The following is a 20,960-nucleotide window of genomic DNA, read 5'->3' as shown; positions in this document are numbered from 1 at the left end:
CTGCTAACACACTCACTCATTTACTTCCAGATCACTTGCCTCTCATGATCTTTCTTCTCATGACCAGGTACATAGGCACCAATAAGCACCTATCTCTCTCCATTTATTTATATTTTACTTTGTCGCTGTCTCCCCCGTTAGTGAGGTAGCGCAAGGAAACAGACGAAAGAATGGCTCAACCCACCCACAATAAATAGTGTGGAAATAAATAGTGTGGTTGAGAGAGCAGAAGAGGGTGTGTTGAAATCGTTTGGATAAATGGAGGGTATGAGTGACGAAAGATTGACAAAGGGAATATATATCAGAGATGAAGGGAACAAGAAGGAGGTTGCAAGGATGGAGTGAAAAAGATTTTCAGTGATTGACGCCTGAGCATAAGAAGGGTAAGAGGCTTGGAAGGAATAGAGTGAATTGGAACGATGTGGTATGCCAGGGTCAACGTGCTGTCAAGGGACTGAACCAGGGCATGTGAAGCATCTTGGGTAAACCATGGAGAGGTCTGTGGGGCCATTACTTGGATATTGAGCTGTGGTTTCGGTGCATTACACATGACAGCTAGAGACTGTGTGTGAACAAATGTCGCCTTTTTTGTCTGTTTTCCTGGCACTACCACTCTGAAGCCGGGGGTAGCTACACTATTTCCTGTGTGGCGGGGTAGTGACAGGAATGGAGGAAGGCAAGCAAGTATGAATATGTACATTTGTGTATATTTATATGTCTGTGTATGTATGTATATGTTGATATGTATATGTATGTATATGTGCGTGTATGGACATTTATGTATATATGTGTGTGTATGTGAGTGGATGAACCATTCTTCGTCTGTTTCCTGGCACTACCTTGCTGACACAGGAAACAGTGATTAAGTATGATGATAATGATAATGATAATAATATATACTGCATTGATGAGAGATGTCAAAGAAAAGGAACTGGAAGATAAATACCGTTTTCTTTCCACAGGTTATTAAATTTGGTCACAACCCATTTTGGATCAGTAGCAGCATCAACAGTGAGAGGTTTTAGCGTAGATAAGTTACCAGCACTATTGGTGATCACCCGCACAAGAGGGACTATTGAAGTTCTTTCTGTTATTCATGGTATGTGGCTCATTTCATGATGTAATTGTCAAGGATATACACAGATTCATCCACTATCTAAACTTTGAAACCTACACCTTTTGTGTATTCTTAACAATTATTACCTATCCACATATAAAACATCAGCATGACTTAAGTCCATTATGCTTTAATTTAGATTGTGATTATTAAGAACAGAAAATGAAGAGAAGCAAGGATGAATCTTCAGGTTGGACAAAATTAGAAATAGGATGTAGGGAAGCAAGGATAAATCTTCAAGTTTGAAAAAATTAGAAATAGGATGTCAGAACGGCTTAATATCACTAATAGAGATCTTGATGTTAAGAAAAAGATAGTTGGGATTATACAATGATATTGGAGTAGCAAGATCAACTTTAGTATTGCTGTAATCTGAAAAGTGTTACATTAGCTTAAGAAAGTTATATGGCTGATTAACTGGGAAAGCAATTTATATGGCTCCTAGTAGGACTCAAGTAATGATATTTTAAGATTTGCAGAAATATTTCAAAAATATTTGAGATGATTACTTGATAGGAAATGTCAAGAAATATTGGAAAAGGAAGGGAAAATACGTTAAACTAACCACATCTGTAACTGTACAGACATTTAGGTTTTTCATGTGCTTGGTATATCTTGTGTTGGTTGCCTTCTGCTCATCGATTTCATCTCTTCACCACCACCACTAATGGATTAATGATATGCAGACTTTTACCCTTGCTTACAGTTCAGCATCCTCTAAATCATTATCACTAATTGATGCCCCCAAAGACTATCACAAATTAGCATGTAATTAAAGTGGGGGTGTATGAGTGTGTATACCAGGGCAACACTTCCCACAACTTCCCCCCTAATGTTTATGGATAATTGACAGCACGTCGACCCCAGTATACCACATTGTTCCAATTCACTCCATTCCTTGCACGCCTTTCACCCTCCTGTATGTTCAGGCTCCGCTCGCTTAAAATCTTTTTCACTCCATCCTTCCACCTCCAATTTGGTCTCACACTTCTCCTCGTTCCCTCCACCTCTGACAGATATATCATCTTTGTCAATCTTTCCTCACTCATTCTTTCCATGTGACCAAACCATTTCAATACACCCTCTTCTGCTCTCTCAACCACACTCTTTTTATTACCGCACATCTCTCTTACCCTTTCATTACTTACTCGATCAAACCACCTCACACCGTATATTGTCCTCAAACATCTCATTTCCAACACATCCACCCTCTTCCACACAACCCTATCTATAGCCTATGCCTCACAACCATATAACATTGTTGGAACCACGATTCCTTCAAACATACCCATTTTTGTTCTCCGAGATAATGTTTTCGCCTTCCACACTTTTTTCAACGCTTCCAGAACCTTTGCCCCCTCCCCCACCCTGTGACTCACTTTCACTTCCATGGTTCCATCCTCTGCTAGATCCACTCCCAGTTGTCTAAAGCGCTTCACTTCCTCCAGTTTTTCTCCATTCAAACTTACCTCCCAATTAACTTGCCCCTCACCCCTACTGAACCTAATAACCTTGCTCTTATTCACACTTACTCTTGGCTTTCTTCTTTCACACACTTTACCAAACTCAGTCATCAACATTTGCAGTTTTTCACCCGAATCAGCCACCAGTGCTGTATCATCAGCGAACAACAACTGATTCACTTCGAAAACCCTCTCATCCACAACAGACTGCATACTTGCCCCTCTCTCCAAAACTCTTGCATTCACCTCCCTAACAACCCCATCCATAAACAAATTAAGCAGCCATGGAGACATCACGCACGCCTGCTGCAAACCGACATTCACTGGCAACCAATCACTTTCCACTCTTCCTTCTTGTACACATACCTTGCATCCTCTATAAACTTTTCACTGCTTCTAGCAACTTGCCTCCCACGCCGTATACTTGTAATACCTTCCACAGAGCATCTCTATCAACTCTGTCATATGCCTTTTCTGCCCTCTCCAGATCCATAAATGCTACATACATTCCATTTGTGTTTTAAGTATTTCTCACATAAATTTTTCAAAGAAGACACCTGATCTGCACATCCTCTACCACTTCTGAAACCACACTGCTCTCCCCTTATCTGATGCTCTGTACATGCCTTTACCCTCTCAATCAATACCCTGCCATATGATTTACCAGGAATACTCAACAAACTTTTACCTCTGTGATTTGTAACACTCACCTTTATCCCGTTTGTCTTTGTACAATGGTACTATGCATGCCTTCCGCCAATCCTCAGGCACTTCACCATGAACTATACATACATTGAATATCCTCTCATCCACAACACTGCATACTTGCCCTTCTCTCCAAAACTCTTGCATTCATCTCCCTAACAACCCCATCCATAAACAAATTAAACAACCATGGGGACATCAAGCACCCCTACAAAAACTGACATTCACTGGGAACCAGTCGCTTTCCTCTCTTCCTACTCTTACACATGCCTTACATCTTCGATAAAAACTTCATTGCTTCTAGCGACTTGCCTCCCACACCATATACTCTTAATACCTCCCACAGAGCATCTCTTATCAACTCTATCATATGCCTTCTCCAGATCCATAAATGCTACATACAAATCCATTTGTTTTCTAAATATTTCTCACATACATTCTTCAAAGCAAACACCAGATCCACACATCCTCTACCACTTCTGAAACCACACTGCGCTTCGCCAATCTGATGCTCTGTACATGCCTTCATCCTCTCAATCAATACCCTCCTATATAATTTCCCAAGAATACTCAACAAACTTATACCTCTGTAATTTGAGCACTCACCTTTATCCCCTTTGCCTTTGTACAATGGCACTATGCATGTATTCTGCCAATCCTCAAGGACTTCACCATGAGCCATACATACATTGAATATCCTCACCAGCCAGTCAGCAACACAGTCACCCCCTTTTTTAATAAATTCCACTGCAATACCATCCAAACCTGCTGCCTTGCCGGCTTTCATTTTCCGCAAAGCTTTCACTACCTCTTCTCTGTTTACCAAACCATTCTCCCTGACCCTCTCACTTCACACACCACCTTAACCAAAACACCCTATATCTGCCACTCTATCATCAAACACATTCAACAAACCTTCAAAATAGTCACTGGTTTGCTGAAAATCTTTTTCCCTCCATCCTTCCACCTCCAGTTTCGTCTCCTGCCTTTCCTTGTTCCCTCCACCCCAGACATATATCCTCTTTGTCAGCCCTTCCTCACATATTCTTTCTTTATTTCCATACCATTTCAACACGCCCTCTTCTGCATGTATTTATATGTATAGATCTTAGGGGGAGGGGGCGAAAGTTCTGGGAGTGTTGAAGAATGTGTGAAAGTCAAGAACATTATCTTGGAAAGCAAAAATGGGTATGTTTGAAGGAGTAGTGGTTCCAACAATGATATATGGTTGCGAGGCGTGGGCTATAGATAGAGTTGTGCGGAGGAGGGTGGATGTGCTGGAAATGAGATGTTTGAGGACAATATGTGGTGTGAGGTGGTTTGATCGAGTGAGTAATGAAAGGGTAAGAGAGATGTGTGGTAATAAAAAGAGTGTGGTGAGAGAGCAGAAGAGGGTGTTTTGAAATGGTTTGGTCACATGGAGAGAATGAGTGAGGAAAGATTGACAAAGAGGATATATGTGTCAGAGGTGGAGGGAACGAGGAGAAGTGGGAGACCAAATTGGAGGTGGAAAGATGGAGTGAAAAAGATTTTGAGTGATCGGGGCCTGATCATGCAGGAGGGTGAAAGGCGTGCAAGGAATAGAGTGAAGTGGAACGATGTGGTATACTGGGGTCGACGTGCTGTCAGTGGATTGAACCAGGGCATGTGAAGCGTCTGGGGTAAACCATGGAAAGTTCTGTGGGGCCTGGATGTAGAAAGGGAGCTGTGGTTTTGGTGCATTATACATGACAGCTAGAGACTGAGTGTGAACGAATGTGGCCTTTGTTGTCTTTTCCTAGCACTACCTCGTGCACCTGTGGGGGAAGGGGGTTGTTATTTCGTGTGTGGAGGGATGGCAATGGGAATGAATAAGGGCAGACAGTATGAATTATGTACATGTGTATATATATATATATGTCTGTGTGTGTATACATATCTATACGTTGAGATGTATAGGTATATATATGTGTGTGTGTGGACATGTATGTATATACATGTGTATGTGGGTGGGTTGGGCCATTCTTTTGTCTGTTTCCTTGCGCTACCTCGCTAACACGGGAGAGAGCAATAAAGTATAATAAATATAAATAGATCCTGGGGATAGGGGAGAAAGAATACTTCCCACACATTCCCCGTGTGTCTTAGAAGGCGACTAAAGGGGAAGGGAGTGGGGGTTAGAAACCCTCCCCTTCTTGTATTTTGACTTTCTAAAAGGGGAAACAGAAGAAGGAGTCACGCTGGGAGTGCTCATTCTCCTTGAAGGCTCAGATTGGGGTGACTAAATGTGCGTGGATGTAACCACGATGAGAAAAAAAGGAGAGATAGGGAAGGAACCTGGATGTTTTGGCTTCAAGTGAAACGAAGCTCAAGGGTAAAGGGGAAGAGTGGTTTGAGAATCTTTTGGGAGTAAAGTCAGGGGTTGGTGAGAGGACAAGAGCAAGGGAAGGAGTAGCACTACTCCTGAAGCAGGAGTTGTTGGAGTATGTGATAGAGTGTAAGGAAGTAAGCTCTAGATTGATATTGGTAAAACTGAAAGTGGATGGAGAGAGATGGGTGATTATTGGTGCCTATGCACCTGGGCATGAGAAGAAAGATCATGAGAGGCAAGTGTTTTGGGAGCAACTGAGTAAGTGTGTTAGCAGTTTTGATGCACGAGACCAGGTTATAGTGATGGGTGATTTGAATGCAAAGGTGAGTAATGTGTCAGTTGAGGGAGTAATTGTTGTACATGGGATGTTCAGTGTTGTAAATGGAAATGGTGAAGAGCTTGTAGATTTGTGTGCTGAAAAAGGACTGGTGATTGGGAATATCTGGTTTAAAAAGAGAGATATATATACATAAGTATACATATGTAAGTAGGAAAGATGGCCAGAGAGCATTATTGGATTATGTGTTGATTGATAGGTACGTGAAAGAGAGACTTTTGGATGTTAATGTGCTGAGAGGTGCAACTGGAGGGATGTCTGATCATTATCTTGTGGAGGCGAAGGTGAAGATTTGCAGAGGTTTTCAGAAAAGGAGAGAGAAGGTTAGGGTGAAGAGTGGTGAGAGTATGTGAGCTTGGGAAGGAGACTTGTGTGAGGAAGTACCAGGAGAGACTGAGTGCAGAATGGAAAAAGATGAGAGCAAAGGACGTAAGGGGAGTGGGGGAGGAATGGGATGTATTTAGGGAAGCAGTGATGGCTTGCGCAAAAGATGCATGTGTCATGAGAAGCGTGGAAGGTGGGCAGATTGGAAAGGGTAGTAAGTGGTGGGATGAGGAAGTAAGATTATCAGTGAAAGAGAAGAGAGAGGCATTTGGACGATTTTTGCAGGGAAATAGTGCAAATGACCGGGAGATGTATAAAAGAAAGAGGCAGGAGGTCAAGAGAAAGATGCAAGAAGTGAAAAAGAGGGCAAATGAGAGTTGGGGTGAGAGAGTATCATTAAATTTTAGGGAGAATAAAAAGATGTTTTGAAAGGAGGTAAATAAAGTGTGAAGACAAGAGAACAAATGTGAACATCGGTGAAGGGGGCTAATAGGGAGGTAATAACAAGTAGTGGTGATGCGAGAAAGAGATGGAGTGAGTATTTTGAAGGTTTCTTGAGTTTGATGATAGAGTGGCAGATATAGGGTGTTTTGGTCGAGGTGGTGTGCGAAGTGAGAGGGGTCAGAGAGAATGATTTTGTAAACAGAGAAGAGGTAGTGAAAGCTTTGCAGAAGATGAAAGCTGGCAAGGCAGAAGGTTTGGATGGTATTGCAGTGGAATTTATTAAAAAAGGGGTGACTGTGTTGTTGACTGGCTGGTGAGGATATTCAATATATGTATGGCTCATGGTGAAGTCCCTGAGGATTGGCGGAATACATGCATAGTGCCATTGTACAAACGCAAAGGTGATAAAGGAGAGTGCTCAGATTACAGAGGTATAAGTTTGTTGAGTATTCTTGGGAAATTATATGGGAGGGTATTGATTGAGAGGGTGAAGGCATGTACAGAGCATCAGATTGGCGAAGAGCAGCATGGTTTCAGAAGTGGTAGAGGATGTGTGGATCAGGTGTTTGCTTTGAAGAATGTATGTGAGAAATATTTAGAAAACAAATGGATTTGTATGTAGCATTTATGGATCTGGAGAAGGCATATGATAGAGTTGATAGAGATGCTCTGTGGAGGTATTAAGAGTATATGGTGTGGGAGGCAAGTTGCTAGAAGCAATGAAAAGTTTTTATTGAAGATGTAAGGCATGTGTACTAGTAGGAAGAGAGGAAAGTGATTAGTTCCCAGTGAATGTCGGTTTTCAGTAGGGGTGCTTGATGTCCCCATGGTTGTTTGATTTGTTTATGGATGGGGTTGTTAGGGAGGTGAATGCAAGAGTTTTGGAGAGAAGGGCAAGTATGCAGTGTTGTGGATGAGAGGGCTTGGGAAGTGAGTCAGTTGTTGTTTGCTAATGATAGTGCTGGTGGCTGATTCCTGTGAGAAACTGCAGAAGCTGGTGACTGAGTTTGGTAAAGGTTGTGAAAGAAGAAAGCTGAGAGTGAATGTGAATAAGAGAAAGGTTATTAGGTACAGTAGGGTTGAGGGACAAGTCAAATGGGAGGTAAGGTTGAATGGAGAAGAGCTGGAGTAAGTGAAGTGTATTAGATATCTGGAAGTGGATTTGGCAGCGGATGGAACCATGGAAGTGGAAGTGAGTCACAGGGTGGGGGAGGGGGCGAAAGTTCTAGGAGCGTTGAAGAATGTGTGGAAGGCAAGAACATTATCTCAGAAAGCAAAAATGGGTATGTTTGAAGGAATGGTGGCTCCAGCAATGTTATATAGTTGCGAGATGTGGGCTATAGATAGGGTTGTGCAGAGGAGGGTGGATGTGTTGGAAATGAGATGTTTGAGGACAATATGTGGTGTGAAGTGGTTTGATCGAGTAAGTAATAAAAGGGTAAGAGAGATGTGTGGTAATAAAAAGAGTGTGGTTGAGAGAGCAGAGGAGGGTGTATTGAAATGGTTTGGTCACATGGAGAGAATGAGTGAGGAAAGATTGACAAAGAGGATATATGTGTCAGAGGTGGAGGGAACGAGGAGAAGTGGGAGGCCAAATTGGAGGTGGAAGGATGGAGTGAAAAAGATTTTGAGCGATCGGGGCCTAAACATACAGGAGGGTGAAAGGCGTGCAAAGAATAGAGTGAATTGGAACGATGTGGTATACCAGGGTTGACGTGCTGTCAATGGATTGAAGCATCTGGGGGAAACCATGGAAAGTTTTGTGGAGCCTGGATGTGGAAAAGGAGCTGTCATTTCGGTGCATTATACATGACAGCTAGAGACTAAGTGTGAATGAATTTGGCCTTTGTTGTCTTTTCCTAGCACTACGTTGTGCTTGTGCGGGGGGTGGGGGTGTCATTTCATATGTGGCAGGGTGGCGACAGAAATGAATGTGGACAGCAAGTATGACTTATGTGCATGTGTACATATGTATATGTCTGTGTATGTATATATATGTATACATTGAAATGTATAGGTATGTATATGTGCGTGTGTGGACGTGTATGTATATACATGTGTATGTGGGTGGGTTGGGTCATTCTTTCGTCTGTTTCCTTGCACTACCTCACTAACGTGGGAGACAACGACAAAGTATAATAGATGAATAAATATAAGATCCTTGAAATAAGGGAGAAAGAATTCTACCTATATATTCCCTGCGTGTCATAAAATCTAACTAAAGTTGTAGAAGTGAGGGGCTAGAACACCCCCCACCCTTCCCCCCATTCTAGTATTTCAGTTTCTAAAAGAGGAAAGAAAAGCAGGAGCCAGGCAGGGAGTACTCATCATTCTGGAAAGCTCAGACTGGGTTGTCTGAATGTTTGTGGATGTTACAAGATGAGTAGGGAGGCTTGATAGGTAGTATGTATGAAGAAAGAATATTGATGATCTGGCTCTTGAGTGAAAGAAAGATCAAGGATAAAGGGGAAGAATGGTCTGGAAATGTCTTAAGAGAAACATCAGGGGAAGTCAGGTTTTGGTGAGAGGACAAAGAGATAAGGAAGGAGTAGCACTGCTCCTGAAACTGGTGTTGTGGGAGTGTGTGATAGAGTGCTAGGAAGTGAATTCTAGATGTGGGTAAAACTGAAAGTGGATGGTGAGAGATAGGTGATTATTGATGCTTATGCACCTGGCAGTGAGAAGAAAGATCATAAGACAAGTGTTTTGGGAGTTGCTGAATGAGTGTGTCAGCAGTTTTGATGTACATGCCTGATTATTAATGAAGGATGATTTGAATGTGAGTTAAGTAAATTGGCAGTTGAGGGTATAATTGGGGCCCATGGGGTATTCATTGTTATGAATGGAAATGTTGAAGAGCTTATGGAGTTCTGTGATGAAAATCAGACAGTTGATTGGGAATACCTGTTTTAAAAGAGGGATACACACAAGAATATGTATGTCAGTGTCAGTGTACCATAACTCTGCTAAACCAGGGTATTTGATGTGTCCAGGTGGTCTTAATTGTTCACCGTCATTCAGTCTCAATGCCACCTTCCCCACTAATGCATGAAAGAAAAGAAAATAATGATAACATATATATTATTCTCTTCTCCATATCCAATCACTGCCCCATGCATCAGCATGGTAGTGCCAGGAAGCTGATGAAGAAAGGCCACATCCGCTTGCATGAGTTGTCGTGTTTAATGCAAAGACACCACAGCTCACTATCCACATCCAGGCCCTACAGACGTTTCCTTAGTTTACTCCAGACATTTCATATGCCCTGGTTCAGTCCATTGACAACATGGTGACCGTAGTATACCACATCATTCCAATTCATTTTGTTTTTCATACTTACTTGCCATTTTCCATTCTGGTGAGGTAGCACCGGGAACAGAAAAAAAGAAATGGCTTAATTTTCTCACGTACAGTGTTTAGGTATCATGTTTACTCCACCAAAACAGCTCGCTATCCACAACCATGCTACACAGAGCTTTATGTGGTTTCCCTTGGCTGCTTCAGGTGCACTGGTTCAGTTCATTGACAGCATGTCATCCCCTATATACCTTATCACTCTTATTAGGTTCACACCTTACACCCTTCTGCATGTTTTGGCTCTTGAGTACTCAAGACCTTATGCACTGTATTCTTCCATCTCCAGATCTGTCTTCTCTTTCTGCTTGTCCTCTCCAGTCTGACATTTATACTGATCCTTTTTTTTCATGTTCTCACTCATCCTCTCGATATTCCTACACTATGTCAGTACACTCTTTTCGGCACTCTCATCCATAATCCTCTTATTACATCATTCTCATTGGATATCATCTGATAGCAAATTTGAGTGAGAAACTGCAGAAGGTGATGTTTGAATCTGGGAGATCTTGTGAAAGGAGAGAGTGGAGAGTATGTGTGAATAAAAGCAAGGTTATTTAGTGGAGCAGTGGAAAGAGACATGTCATTTGCAGTGTAAGTTTTAATGAAGAGAACCAGGAGGAAGTGGGATGTTTTAGGTGACTGGCAGTGAACATGGCAAAAAATGCAACTATAGAAACTGAAATGAGCCATAGATTAGGTGAGGTGGGATAAGGTCTTGGGTTCATTGTGGAGTGTGTGGAAGAAGGCACCTTCAATATGTGGAATAGCTGCTGCTAGAGGGTTAAAATGATGTCTGCAAAAAAAATTGTCCGCCCCCTATATATTTTCAGCGGCAATACACAGCAAAGATTTATTTTGGGAACAAGCATATGACCCTCTTAGGTTGAAGTCATCTTACATCTGGTCACTGAGAATAGTGATTCTAACAGTGTTAGCACCAGCAACCCACCTCAGTTTGACTCAGGCTATCTTTAGGGAAGGATGTTTTCTTCTTTGCTCTTCCTGGCTGCTACTTCATTATGGGAATTTTGCTGCTGGGTGCTGCATTTTTTCTATCTATGCTTCGAGATGGTTGGCTTTTATTATTCTAAGGAGGCAAGAGACTGAATTCTCACCTGAAAGCAAGAAAATTTGGGTACATGTGTGAGATTTCTGTGCACGCTAGGCACACCGAATGTATGATCATATGACTGCTTCCAGCAACAGCTCATCAGTGCCTCACTTCATTAAGATCAAAACCCTATGGACCCCCAAAAAGTGAACCTAGAATACTTCAAGAACCTTTTCAGTTCCATGTTTAGATGTAAGTAGATAGAAGTCAGGGCCAAAAGAGAGATGACAAAGTGTGACCGCCCTTGAAACTGTATGGGTAGGCACATATGGCTTTTTAATGGACACTGTATATTGGTCTAATGCAATTTATTTAGAATATTGTTTCCTAATATTTTAACAACATGTTAACAATGTTGTATGGTTGCGAGGCGTGGGCTATGGATAGAGTTGTGCGCAGGTGGATGGATGTGCTGGAAATGAGATGTTTGAGGACAATGTGTGGTGTGAGGTGGTTTGATCGAGTAAGTAACGTAAGGGTAAGAGAGATGTGTGGAAATAAAAAGAGTGTGGTTGAGAGAGCAGAAGAGGGTGTTTTGAAATGGTTTGGGCACATGGAGAGAATGAGTGAGGAAAGATTGACCAGGAGGATATATGTGTCGGAGGTGGAAAGATGAAGTGAAAAAGATTTTGTGTGATCGGGGCCTGAACATGCAGGAGGGTGAAAGGCGGGCAAGGAATAAAGTGAATTGGATCGATGTGGTATACCGGGGTTGACGTGCTGTCAGTGGATTGAATCAGGGCATGTGAAGCGTCTGGGGTAAACCATGGAAAGCTGTGTAGGTATGTATATTTGCGTGTGTGGACGTATGTATATACATGTGTATGGGGGTGGGTTGGGCCATTTCTTTTGTCTGTTTCCTTGCGCTACCTCGCAAACGCGGGAGACAGCGGCAAAAAAAAAAAAAAAGAAAAAAAAATATGTTAAGAAAGTTCTATCAGAATGATGCCGATAGACTTGATGTAAACTGGCAACTTCTTGTATATGTAGATATTGAAAGATGTAAAACCATTTCTTTTACCATAGACAAAGCCACATGAGTCTCTAGTTATATTCCTTCCCTTCATATCCCACTTTACTTTTTTTTTTAACCATTTCATAAATGTGAATAGTAACCAGCATGAGGCAGTCAGTATGTGAATGTAGGTGAGAAGTTGCTAGGTCCCACCTCACCTCATCATGGTTTCTTAGATCTGGATGGGTTGCTTTATGGATATCGAGTCTTGCATAGAAACATCTGTTATCTTCTTGTCTTTTGGCAGGTAAAATGATATTTCAACCCCCCAACCGAGCAAATGCTTTCAGATGCTCATAGTGTTTTGCCTGTGGTGGAGAAATGGGTTTTCACCATCCAAGATCTACATTTTAAAGTGTTTTTAATTATTGTATATTATTTTACTGTAATTTGTTTGTTTATTTGTATAGAAGGTTTCTTACAGCTAATACTTCTTTCTGTTTGATAAAATTAGAGATTGTTGACAAGAGTACAGTAGGGTTGTCTGATGTCAAGAGTCTTGAACATTGATTTTATAGGTCAGAATTGTAAGACTTCAGTCCTTGATTTATAGGCATAGACAAAGATTTGCCATCAAGTTGATCCCTTCCAATCCTTAGAAAAGTAACTTAGATTATTTAGACCACTTTGAGAAATGAGATAAATCATTATAGTTATAGCATGTGAAAGGGTTGAGGGATTTCAAATGATAATTTGTGCAAATGCTGTTTTGTAAAGGGAATACCAGAGACATGTGTCAAGGACAACAAAAGTGTGATTGCTTTGTGTGTGTGAGGGACTTAAATATTAAGAACTGTGAAGGGATATGCCGTGACCCTTGGAATTATGGAGTTGGATAGTGTGTCACATTAACAACTTTTTATTCTCATCAGGTAATGGACATCTAGGTAGGTAACAAGTTCACTTTTACATCCTAGAATGGTCTTTAAGACTGTTCTGTTTAAGACACCTAGTTGTATAGTAGGAAATGGCATATTGGTTATAGATAGATTTATAGATATGATCACAAATGTAACTGACTACTTTTCTTTCCACTAGGTAATGGAGTTCTAGATGAAGTAATGACTGCTCTTTTACATGCAACTGAGATGTTTGAGGAGCAGAGAGCCACTGAAGTACAAGAGGAGGAAGCAAGAGAAGCACGAGAAGCTGTAAAAGCAGAGCAGGATGCAGCATATTTGGAATCTTTAAAGGCTGACAGAGCAAAGGTAAGGGGAAAATGGTAAAAGAAAAAACTTAGATATTTGTTGCAGATAATAAATCATTTCATTCCTGTTGTTAGGGGATTTAGCACTTCGGGAGAAGTTAGGGGAAATATCCCTTCTCACGGATGATTCTCTTCTTTGGCTGTAGAAAAATGTACCAAATGTCACGATAACATTTAACCTGTCTTGAAACCCCACATTACACAAAGATCAACATCTTTATAAAAACAAATAGGAGTTCTGTTACACCAAATATTCTCATTATACAAGGGACTGATTCATCCTTGCATGGGATGTAAAACAGTGTCTTATCAATCTCCCAGTTTGACCTCCAAAGTTCACACTCCTTTATCATCATGCACTGTTTTTCCTCAGATATCACTTTGGTTTCTTGTCTTGAAGTGGCTGGATTAGATAGATTATGCAGTACTCAATGGATGCAATACCTAAAGGACCAATGTGTCATATATGCACTGGATGGTCAGATGTGGGCCATTGTGATATCTATTTTTTCATACGTGGCTAAGCTTTGGAACTCTACCATCTCATGTTAGTCATGATAAATACAACTTGCCCGTTTTCCAAAATGCATGCTTTTCACCTCTTCAGAAACTTGCTGATTGTTTTCTTTCTTTCTTTCTTTCTTTCTTTCTTTCTTTCTCTCTTTCTCTCTTTATCTCTCTCTCTCTCTATCTTTCTGTTTCACATAAGTCCTGGCTTTGATGGGATTTGTGTCTTTCGTGAACATGTAGTTAAAGACACATTTCACTGTAGGCCCAAATGAAGGACTGCCTTGCATTTTTCAAACCTTACATTATTCTTCAAAGATTTTGTTAATGTTTTATCCAGTATATCCTCTTTACATACCTTTGTCCTTCATAATTTACTTCAGCTATTACCAGGAATTGAGTATTCCTGGTAAATTATATGGGAGGGTATTGATTGAGAGGGTGAAGGCATGTACAGAGCATCAGATTGGGGAAGAGCAGTGTGGTTTCAGAAGTGGTAGAGGATGTGTGGATCAGGTGTTTGCTTTGAAGAATGTATGTGAGAAATACTTAGAAAAGCAAATGGATTTGTATGTAGCGTAGCATTTATGGATCTGGAGAAGGCATATGATAGAGTTGATAGAGATGCTCTGTGGAAGGTACTAAGAATATATGGTGTGGGTGGCAAGTTGTTAGAAGCAGTGAAAAGTTTTTATCGAGGATGTAAGGCATGTGTACGTGTAGGAAGAGAGGAAAGTGATTGGTTCTCAGAGAATGTAGGTTTGCGGCAGGGGTGTATGATGTCTCCGTGGTTGTTTAATTTGTTTATGGGTGGGGTTGTTGGGAGGTGAATGCAAGAGTTTTGGAAAGAGGGGCAAGTATGAAGTCTGTTGGGGATGAGAGAGCTTGGGAAGTGAGTCAGTTGTTGTTCGCTGATGATACAGCGCTGGTGGCTGATTCATGTGAGAAACTGCAGAAGCTGGTGACTGAGTTTGGTAAAGTGTGTGAAAGAAGAAAGTTAAGAGTAAATGTGAATAAGAGCAAGGTTATTAGGTACAGTAGGATTGAGGGTCAAGTCAGTTGGGAGGTAAGTTTGAATGGAGAAAAACTGGAGAAAGTAAAGTGTTTTAGGTATCTGGGAGTGGATCTGGCAGCGGATGGAACCATGGAAGTGGAAGTGAATCATAGGGTGGGGGAGGGGGCGAAAATCCTGGGAGCCTTGAAGAATGTGTGGAAGTCGAGAACATTATCTCGGAAAGCAAAAATGGATATGTTTGAAGGAATAGTGGTTCCAACAATGTTGTATGGTTGCGAGGTGTGGGCTATGGATAGAGTTGTGCACAGGAGGGTGGATGTGCTGGAAATGAGATGTTTGAGGACAATATGTGGTGTGAGGTGGTTTGATCGAGTAAGTAATGTAAGGGTAAGAGTGATGTGTGGAAATAAAAAGAGCGTGGTTTAGAGAGCAGAAGAGGGTGTTTTAAAATGGTTTGGTCACATGGAGAGAATGAGTGAGGAAAGATTGACCAAGAGGATATATGTGTCGGAGGTGGAGGGAACGAGGAGAAGTGGGAGACCAAATTGGAGGTGGAAAGATGGAGTGAAAAAGATTTTGAGTGATCGGGGCCTGAACATGCAGGAGGGTGAAAGGCGGGCAAGGAATAGAGTGAATTAGATCGATGTGGTATACCGGGGTTGACGTGCTGTCAGTGGATTGAATCAGGGCATGTGAAGCGTCTGGGGTAAACCATGGAAAGTTGTGTGGGGCCTGGATGTGGAAAGGGAGCTGTGGTTTCGGGCATTATTGCATGACAGCTAGAGATTGAGTGTGAACGAATGGGGCCTTTGTTGTCTTTTCCTAGTGCTACCTCGCACACATGAGGGGGGAGGGAGATGGTATTTCATGTGTGGCGAGGTGGCGATGGGAATGAATAAAGGCAGACTGTGAATTGTGTGCATGTGTATATATGTATGTGTCTGTGTGTGTATATATATGTGTACATTGAGATGTATGGGTATGTGTATTTGCGTGTGTGGACGTGTATGTATATACATGTGTATGGGGGTGGGTTGGGCCATTTCTTTCGTCTGTTTCCTTGCGCTACCTCGCAAACGCGGGAGACAGCGACAAAGCAAAATAGATAAATAAAGATATTTCCCTTTCATATGCTAATCAATCCTTTAGCTGAGGAAGACATGGTCCTTACAGTTTGATGGGGGCCATTCTGTTTGTTTCAGATTTCATTGATATTAGTGTGTGTATCAGGGAACTTCAGATGATAAATTAAAGTCCTTTATTAAGTGTGGGGTTACTGCTATTTACACATCTAGCTAAGCTATTTCCAGACAGTAGCTTTATAAGATCATGTTGGATTTTGATCCTTGTTCCCAGATGTCATTTAATGTTCTCTTACAAAACAGCATCCAGTATCACTTGATGTTCCAACTTGTTCTGCTTGTGTTCTAAATATCCATTGTGTTGATAGCTCATAACTAATAAGGCGTAGAAAAAATTATGCTATCCGTAGTACCCCCTGTACAACCACCATTTCAAGTGTACGGCTGTCCACATGAAGGTCATGTGCACTCATTGGTCCCATAGAAAGTACATAGTTTGTTGGATAGCCTAATTTGTTAGGAGGAATGCTTGTGGTTCAGTTTGTGAGGAAAGTTGAAAAAGTAATTTGAGAAATGTGAAGAAATGAGTGATGTTTGTTATGTTTGATGATATAGTAGTTCCATTGGTACTGCATGGATGTGAGGCATGGGATGTAGGTAAAAATGTAAAGAAAGTGGATGTGTTGGAAATGTAATATTTGAGAACTGTAGTGAAGAGTTGATCAAATAAAATGTGATAGGGTAAGAGAGAGGTGTGATAATAAGAAAAGTATGTATTAGAGCTGAAAAGGGTATGCTGAAATGGTTTGGACACATGGAGAGTATGAGTGAGGAGAGGATGACTAAGAGGGCTTGCCTGTCAAAAATGGAGGAAACAAGGAAACAGGGGAAACTAAGGAGAAAGTGAAAGGATGGAGTGAAGGATGCTTTGAAGGTCTGGGGCTTGAACATGCAGGAGGGTGCGAGGTATGCAAGGAATAGAGTGAATTCGAGCAACATGGTTGGTAGGAGACAATGTTTAGTTTTTGGAATGGGCCTGGGGATATGAAGCGGTCCGAGAAACCAAAAGCTCTTGGGGGACTGATTGTGGTTAGGGGTTTCTGGTTTCAGAAAGCTGATTCATTTTCTGGTATAAAGTTGTAATGTTGTGAACTTCTTTCATATGGATTTCATGAGCATATCATGAATAGTTTTTGTGAAAAAATTAAAACCCAGAAATTTATCCAGAAAATGCCCTAACTTTTGATGATCATATGTATTGTAATGTTGCTCGCATGTTAATTACATGTATACAGACCTGTAAAACAACCCTTTCTAAACTCTCATATGCATGGAAATTATCATACTGCAAGTATTGAGATTTTTTTTCTTATTTTTTGAAAAACTTTTGTGATCCTAGACTTTCTACATTTTTCTTCATTGTTTTCAACTCATGGCACATAAAGAAGAGAACATGCAAGAGTTGATGCTCCTTTTATTGATCTACTGACAGATGAAAGCAAAATGAAAATCAGTTCGTAACTTTCCAAGTTATTACTTTTTGAATTTCTAAAATAAAAATTAATTCCTGGGGATAGGGGAGAAAGAATACTTCCCACGCATTCCTCACGTGTTGGGAGCAGGGGGCTAGAAACCCTCCCCCTCCTTGTATTTTAACTTTCTAAAAGGGGAAACAGAAGAAGGAATCACACGAGGAGTGCTCATCCTCCTCGAAGGCTCAGATTGGGGTGTCTAAATGTGTGTGGATGTAACCAAGATGAGAAAAAAGGAGAGATAGATAGTATGTTTGAGGAAAGGAACCTGGATGTTTTGGCTCTGAGTGAAACGAAGCTCAAGGGTAAAGGGGAAGAGTGGTTTGGGAATATCTTGGGAGTAAAGTCAGGGGTTAGTGAGAGGACAAGAGCAAGGGAAGGAGTAGCACTACTCCTGAAACAGGAGTGGTGGGAGTATTTGATAGAGTGTAAGAAAGTGAACTCATGATTGATATGGGTAAAACTGAAAGTTGATGGAGAGAGATGGGTGATTATTGGTGCATATGCACCTGGGCATGAAAAGATGGATCATGAGAGGCAAGTGTTTTGGGAGCAGCTAAATGAGTGTGTTAGTGGTTTTGATACACAAGACCGGGATATAATGATGAGTGATTTGAATGCAAAGGTGAGTAATGTGGCAGTTGAGGGAATAATTGGTATACATGGGGTGTTCAGTGTTGTAAATGGAAATGGTGAAGAGCTTGTAGATTGTGTGCTGAAAAAGGACTGGTGATTGGGAATACCTGGTTTAAAAAGAGAGATATACATAAGTATACGTATGTAAGTAGGAGAGATGGCCAGAGAGCGTAATTGGATTATGTATTAAATGATAGGCGTGCGAAAGAGAGACTTTTGGATGTTAATGTGCTGAGAGGTGCAACTGGAGGGATGTCTGATCATTATCGTGTGGAGGTGAAAGTGAAGATTTGTGGAGGTTTTCAGAAAAGAAGAGAGAATGTTGGGGTGAAGAGAGTGGTGAGAGTAAGTGAGCTTGGGAAGGAGACTTGTGTGAGGAAGTACCAGGAGAGACTTGAGTACAGAATGGAAAAAGGTGAGAACAAAGGAGGTAAGGGGAGTGGGGGAGGAATGGGATGTATTTAGGGAAGCAGTGATGGCTTGCGCAAAAGATGCTTGTGGCATGAGAAGCATGGGAGGTGGGCAGATTAGAAAGGGTAGTGAATGGTGGGATGAAGAAGTAAGATTATTAGTGAAAGAGAAGAGAGAGGCATTTGGACGATTTTTGCAGGGAAATAATGCAAATGAGTGGGAGATGTATAAAAGAAAGAGGCAGGAGGTCAAGAGAAAGGTGCAAGAGGTGAAAAAGAGGGCAAATGAGAGTTGGGGTGAGAGAGTATCATTAAATTTTAGGGAGAATAAAAAGATGTTTTGGATGGAGTTAAGTAAAGTGCATAAGACAAGGGAACAAATAGGAACTTCAGTGAAGGGGGCTAATGGGGAGGTGATAACAAGTAGTGGTGATGTGAGAAGGAGATGGAGTGAGTATTTTGAAGGTTTGTTGAATGTGTTTGATGATAGAGTGGCAGATAACAGGTGTTTTGGTCGAGGTGGTGTGCATAGTGAGAGGGTTAGGAAGGATGATTTGGTAAACAGAGAAGAGGTAGTAAAAGCTTTGCAGAAGATGAAAGTAGGCAAGACATCAGGTTTGGATGGCATTGCAGTGGAATTTATTAAAAAAGGGGGTGACTGTATTGTTGACTGGTTGGTAAGGTTATTTAATGTATGTAAGATTCATGGTGAGGTACGTGAGGATTGGCGGAATGCTTGCATAGTGCCATTGTACAAAGGCAAAGGGGATAAGAGTGAGTGCTCAAATTATAGAGGTATAAGTTTGTTGAGAATTCCTGGGAAATTATATGGGAGGGTATTGATTGAGAGGGTGAAGGCGTGTACAGAGCATCAAATTGGGGAAGAGCAGTGTGGTTTCAGAAGTGGTAGAGGATGTGTGGATCAGGTGTTTGCTTTGAAGAATGTATGTGAGAAATACTTAGAAAAGTTAATGGATTTGTATGTAGCATTTATGGATCTGGAGAAGGCATATGATAGAGTTGATAGAGATGCTCTGTGGAAGGTATTAGGAATATATGGTGTGGGAGGCAAGCTGTTAGAAGCAGTGAAAAGTTTTTATCGAGGATGTAAGGCATGTGTACGTGTAGGAAGAGAGGAAAGTGATTAGCTCTCAGTGAATGTTGGTTTGCGGCTGGGGTGTGTGATGTCTCCATGGTTGTTTAATTTGTTTATGGATGGGGTTGTTAGCGAGGTGAATGCAAGGGTTTTGGAAAGAGGGGCAAGTATGCAGTCTGTTGTGGATGAGAGAGCTTGGGAAGTGAGTCAGTTGTTGTTCGCTGATGATACAGCACTGGTGGCTGATTCATGTGAGAAACTGCAGAAGCTGGTGACTGAGTTTGGTAAAGTGTGTGAAAGAAGAAAGTTAAGAGTAAATGTGCATAAGAGCAAGGTTTTTAGGTACAGTCGGGTTGAGGGTCAAGTCAATTGGGAGGTAAATTTGAATGGAGAAAAACTTGAGGAAGTAAAGTGTTTTAGATATCTGGGAGTGGATCTGGCTGCGGATGGAACCATAGAAGCGGAAGTGAATCATAGGGTGGGGGAGGGGGCGAAAATTCTGGGAGCCTTGAAGAATGTGTGGAAGTCGAGAGCATTATCTCGGAAAGCAAAAATGGGTATGTTTGAAGGAATAGTGGTTCCAAGAATGTTGTATGGTTGCGAGGCGTGGGCTATGGATAGAGTTGTGCGCAGGAGGGTTGATGTGTTGGAAATGAGATGTTTGAGGACAATGTGTGGTGTGAGGTGGTTTGATCGAGTAAGTTATGTAAGGGTAAGAGAGATGTGTGGAAATAAAAAGAGTGTGGTTGAGAGAGCAGAAGTTGGTGTTTTGAAATGGTTTGGTCACATGGAGAGAATGAGTGAGGAAAGATTGACAAAGAGGATATATGTGTCAGAGGTGGAGGGAACGAGGAGAAGTGGGAGACCAAATTGGAGGTGGAAAGATGGAGTGAAAAAGATTTTGAGTGATCGGGGCCTGAACATGCAGGAGGGTGAAAGGCGTGCAAAGAATAGAGTGAATTGGAACGACGTGGTATACCAGGGTCAACGTGCTGTCAGTGGATTGAACCAGGGCATGTGAAGCGTCTGGGGTAAACCATGGAAAGTTGTGTGGGGCCTGGATATGGAAAGGGAGCTGTGGTTTCGGTGCATTATTACATGACAGCTAGAGACTGAGTGTGAACGAATTGGGCCTTTGGTGTCTTTTCCTAGCGCTATCTCACACAGGAGGGGGTAGGGGGTTGTTATTCCATGTGTGGGGAGGTGGCGATGGGAATAAATAAAGGCAGACAGTATGAATTATGTACATGTG

General features: G+C 41.5%; 1 protein-coding gene across 1 annotated transcript in view; it reads left to right on the top strand.

Moving 5' to 3' along the window:
* The window catches only part of casp (Fas associated factor casp), a 174,978-nt gene that overhangs the window by 127,106 nt on the left and 26,912 nt on the right, over window positions 1-20,960 (top strand). The window contains exons 11-12 of the mRNA XM_071662658.1: window positions 963-1,099; window positions 13,262-13,431. Of these exons, the coding sequence (XP_071518759.1) occupies window positions 963-1,099; window positions 13,262-13,431 (307 nt within the window). The remainder of the gene's footprint in view (window positions 1-962; window positions 1,100-13,261; window positions 13,432-20,960) is intronic.

Source organism: Panulirus ornatus, chromosome 6, assembly GCF_036320965.1.
Source record: "Panulirus ornatus isolate Po-2019 chromosome 6, ASM3632096v1, whole genome shotgun sequence".
Taxonomy (NCBI): Eukaryota; Metazoa; Arthropoda; class Malacostraca; order Decapoda; family Palinuridae; genus Panulirus; species Panulirus ornatus.
The sequence above is the reverse complement of the archived record's forward strand: the minus strand, read 5'-3'. Positions and strand labels throughout refer to the sequence as shown.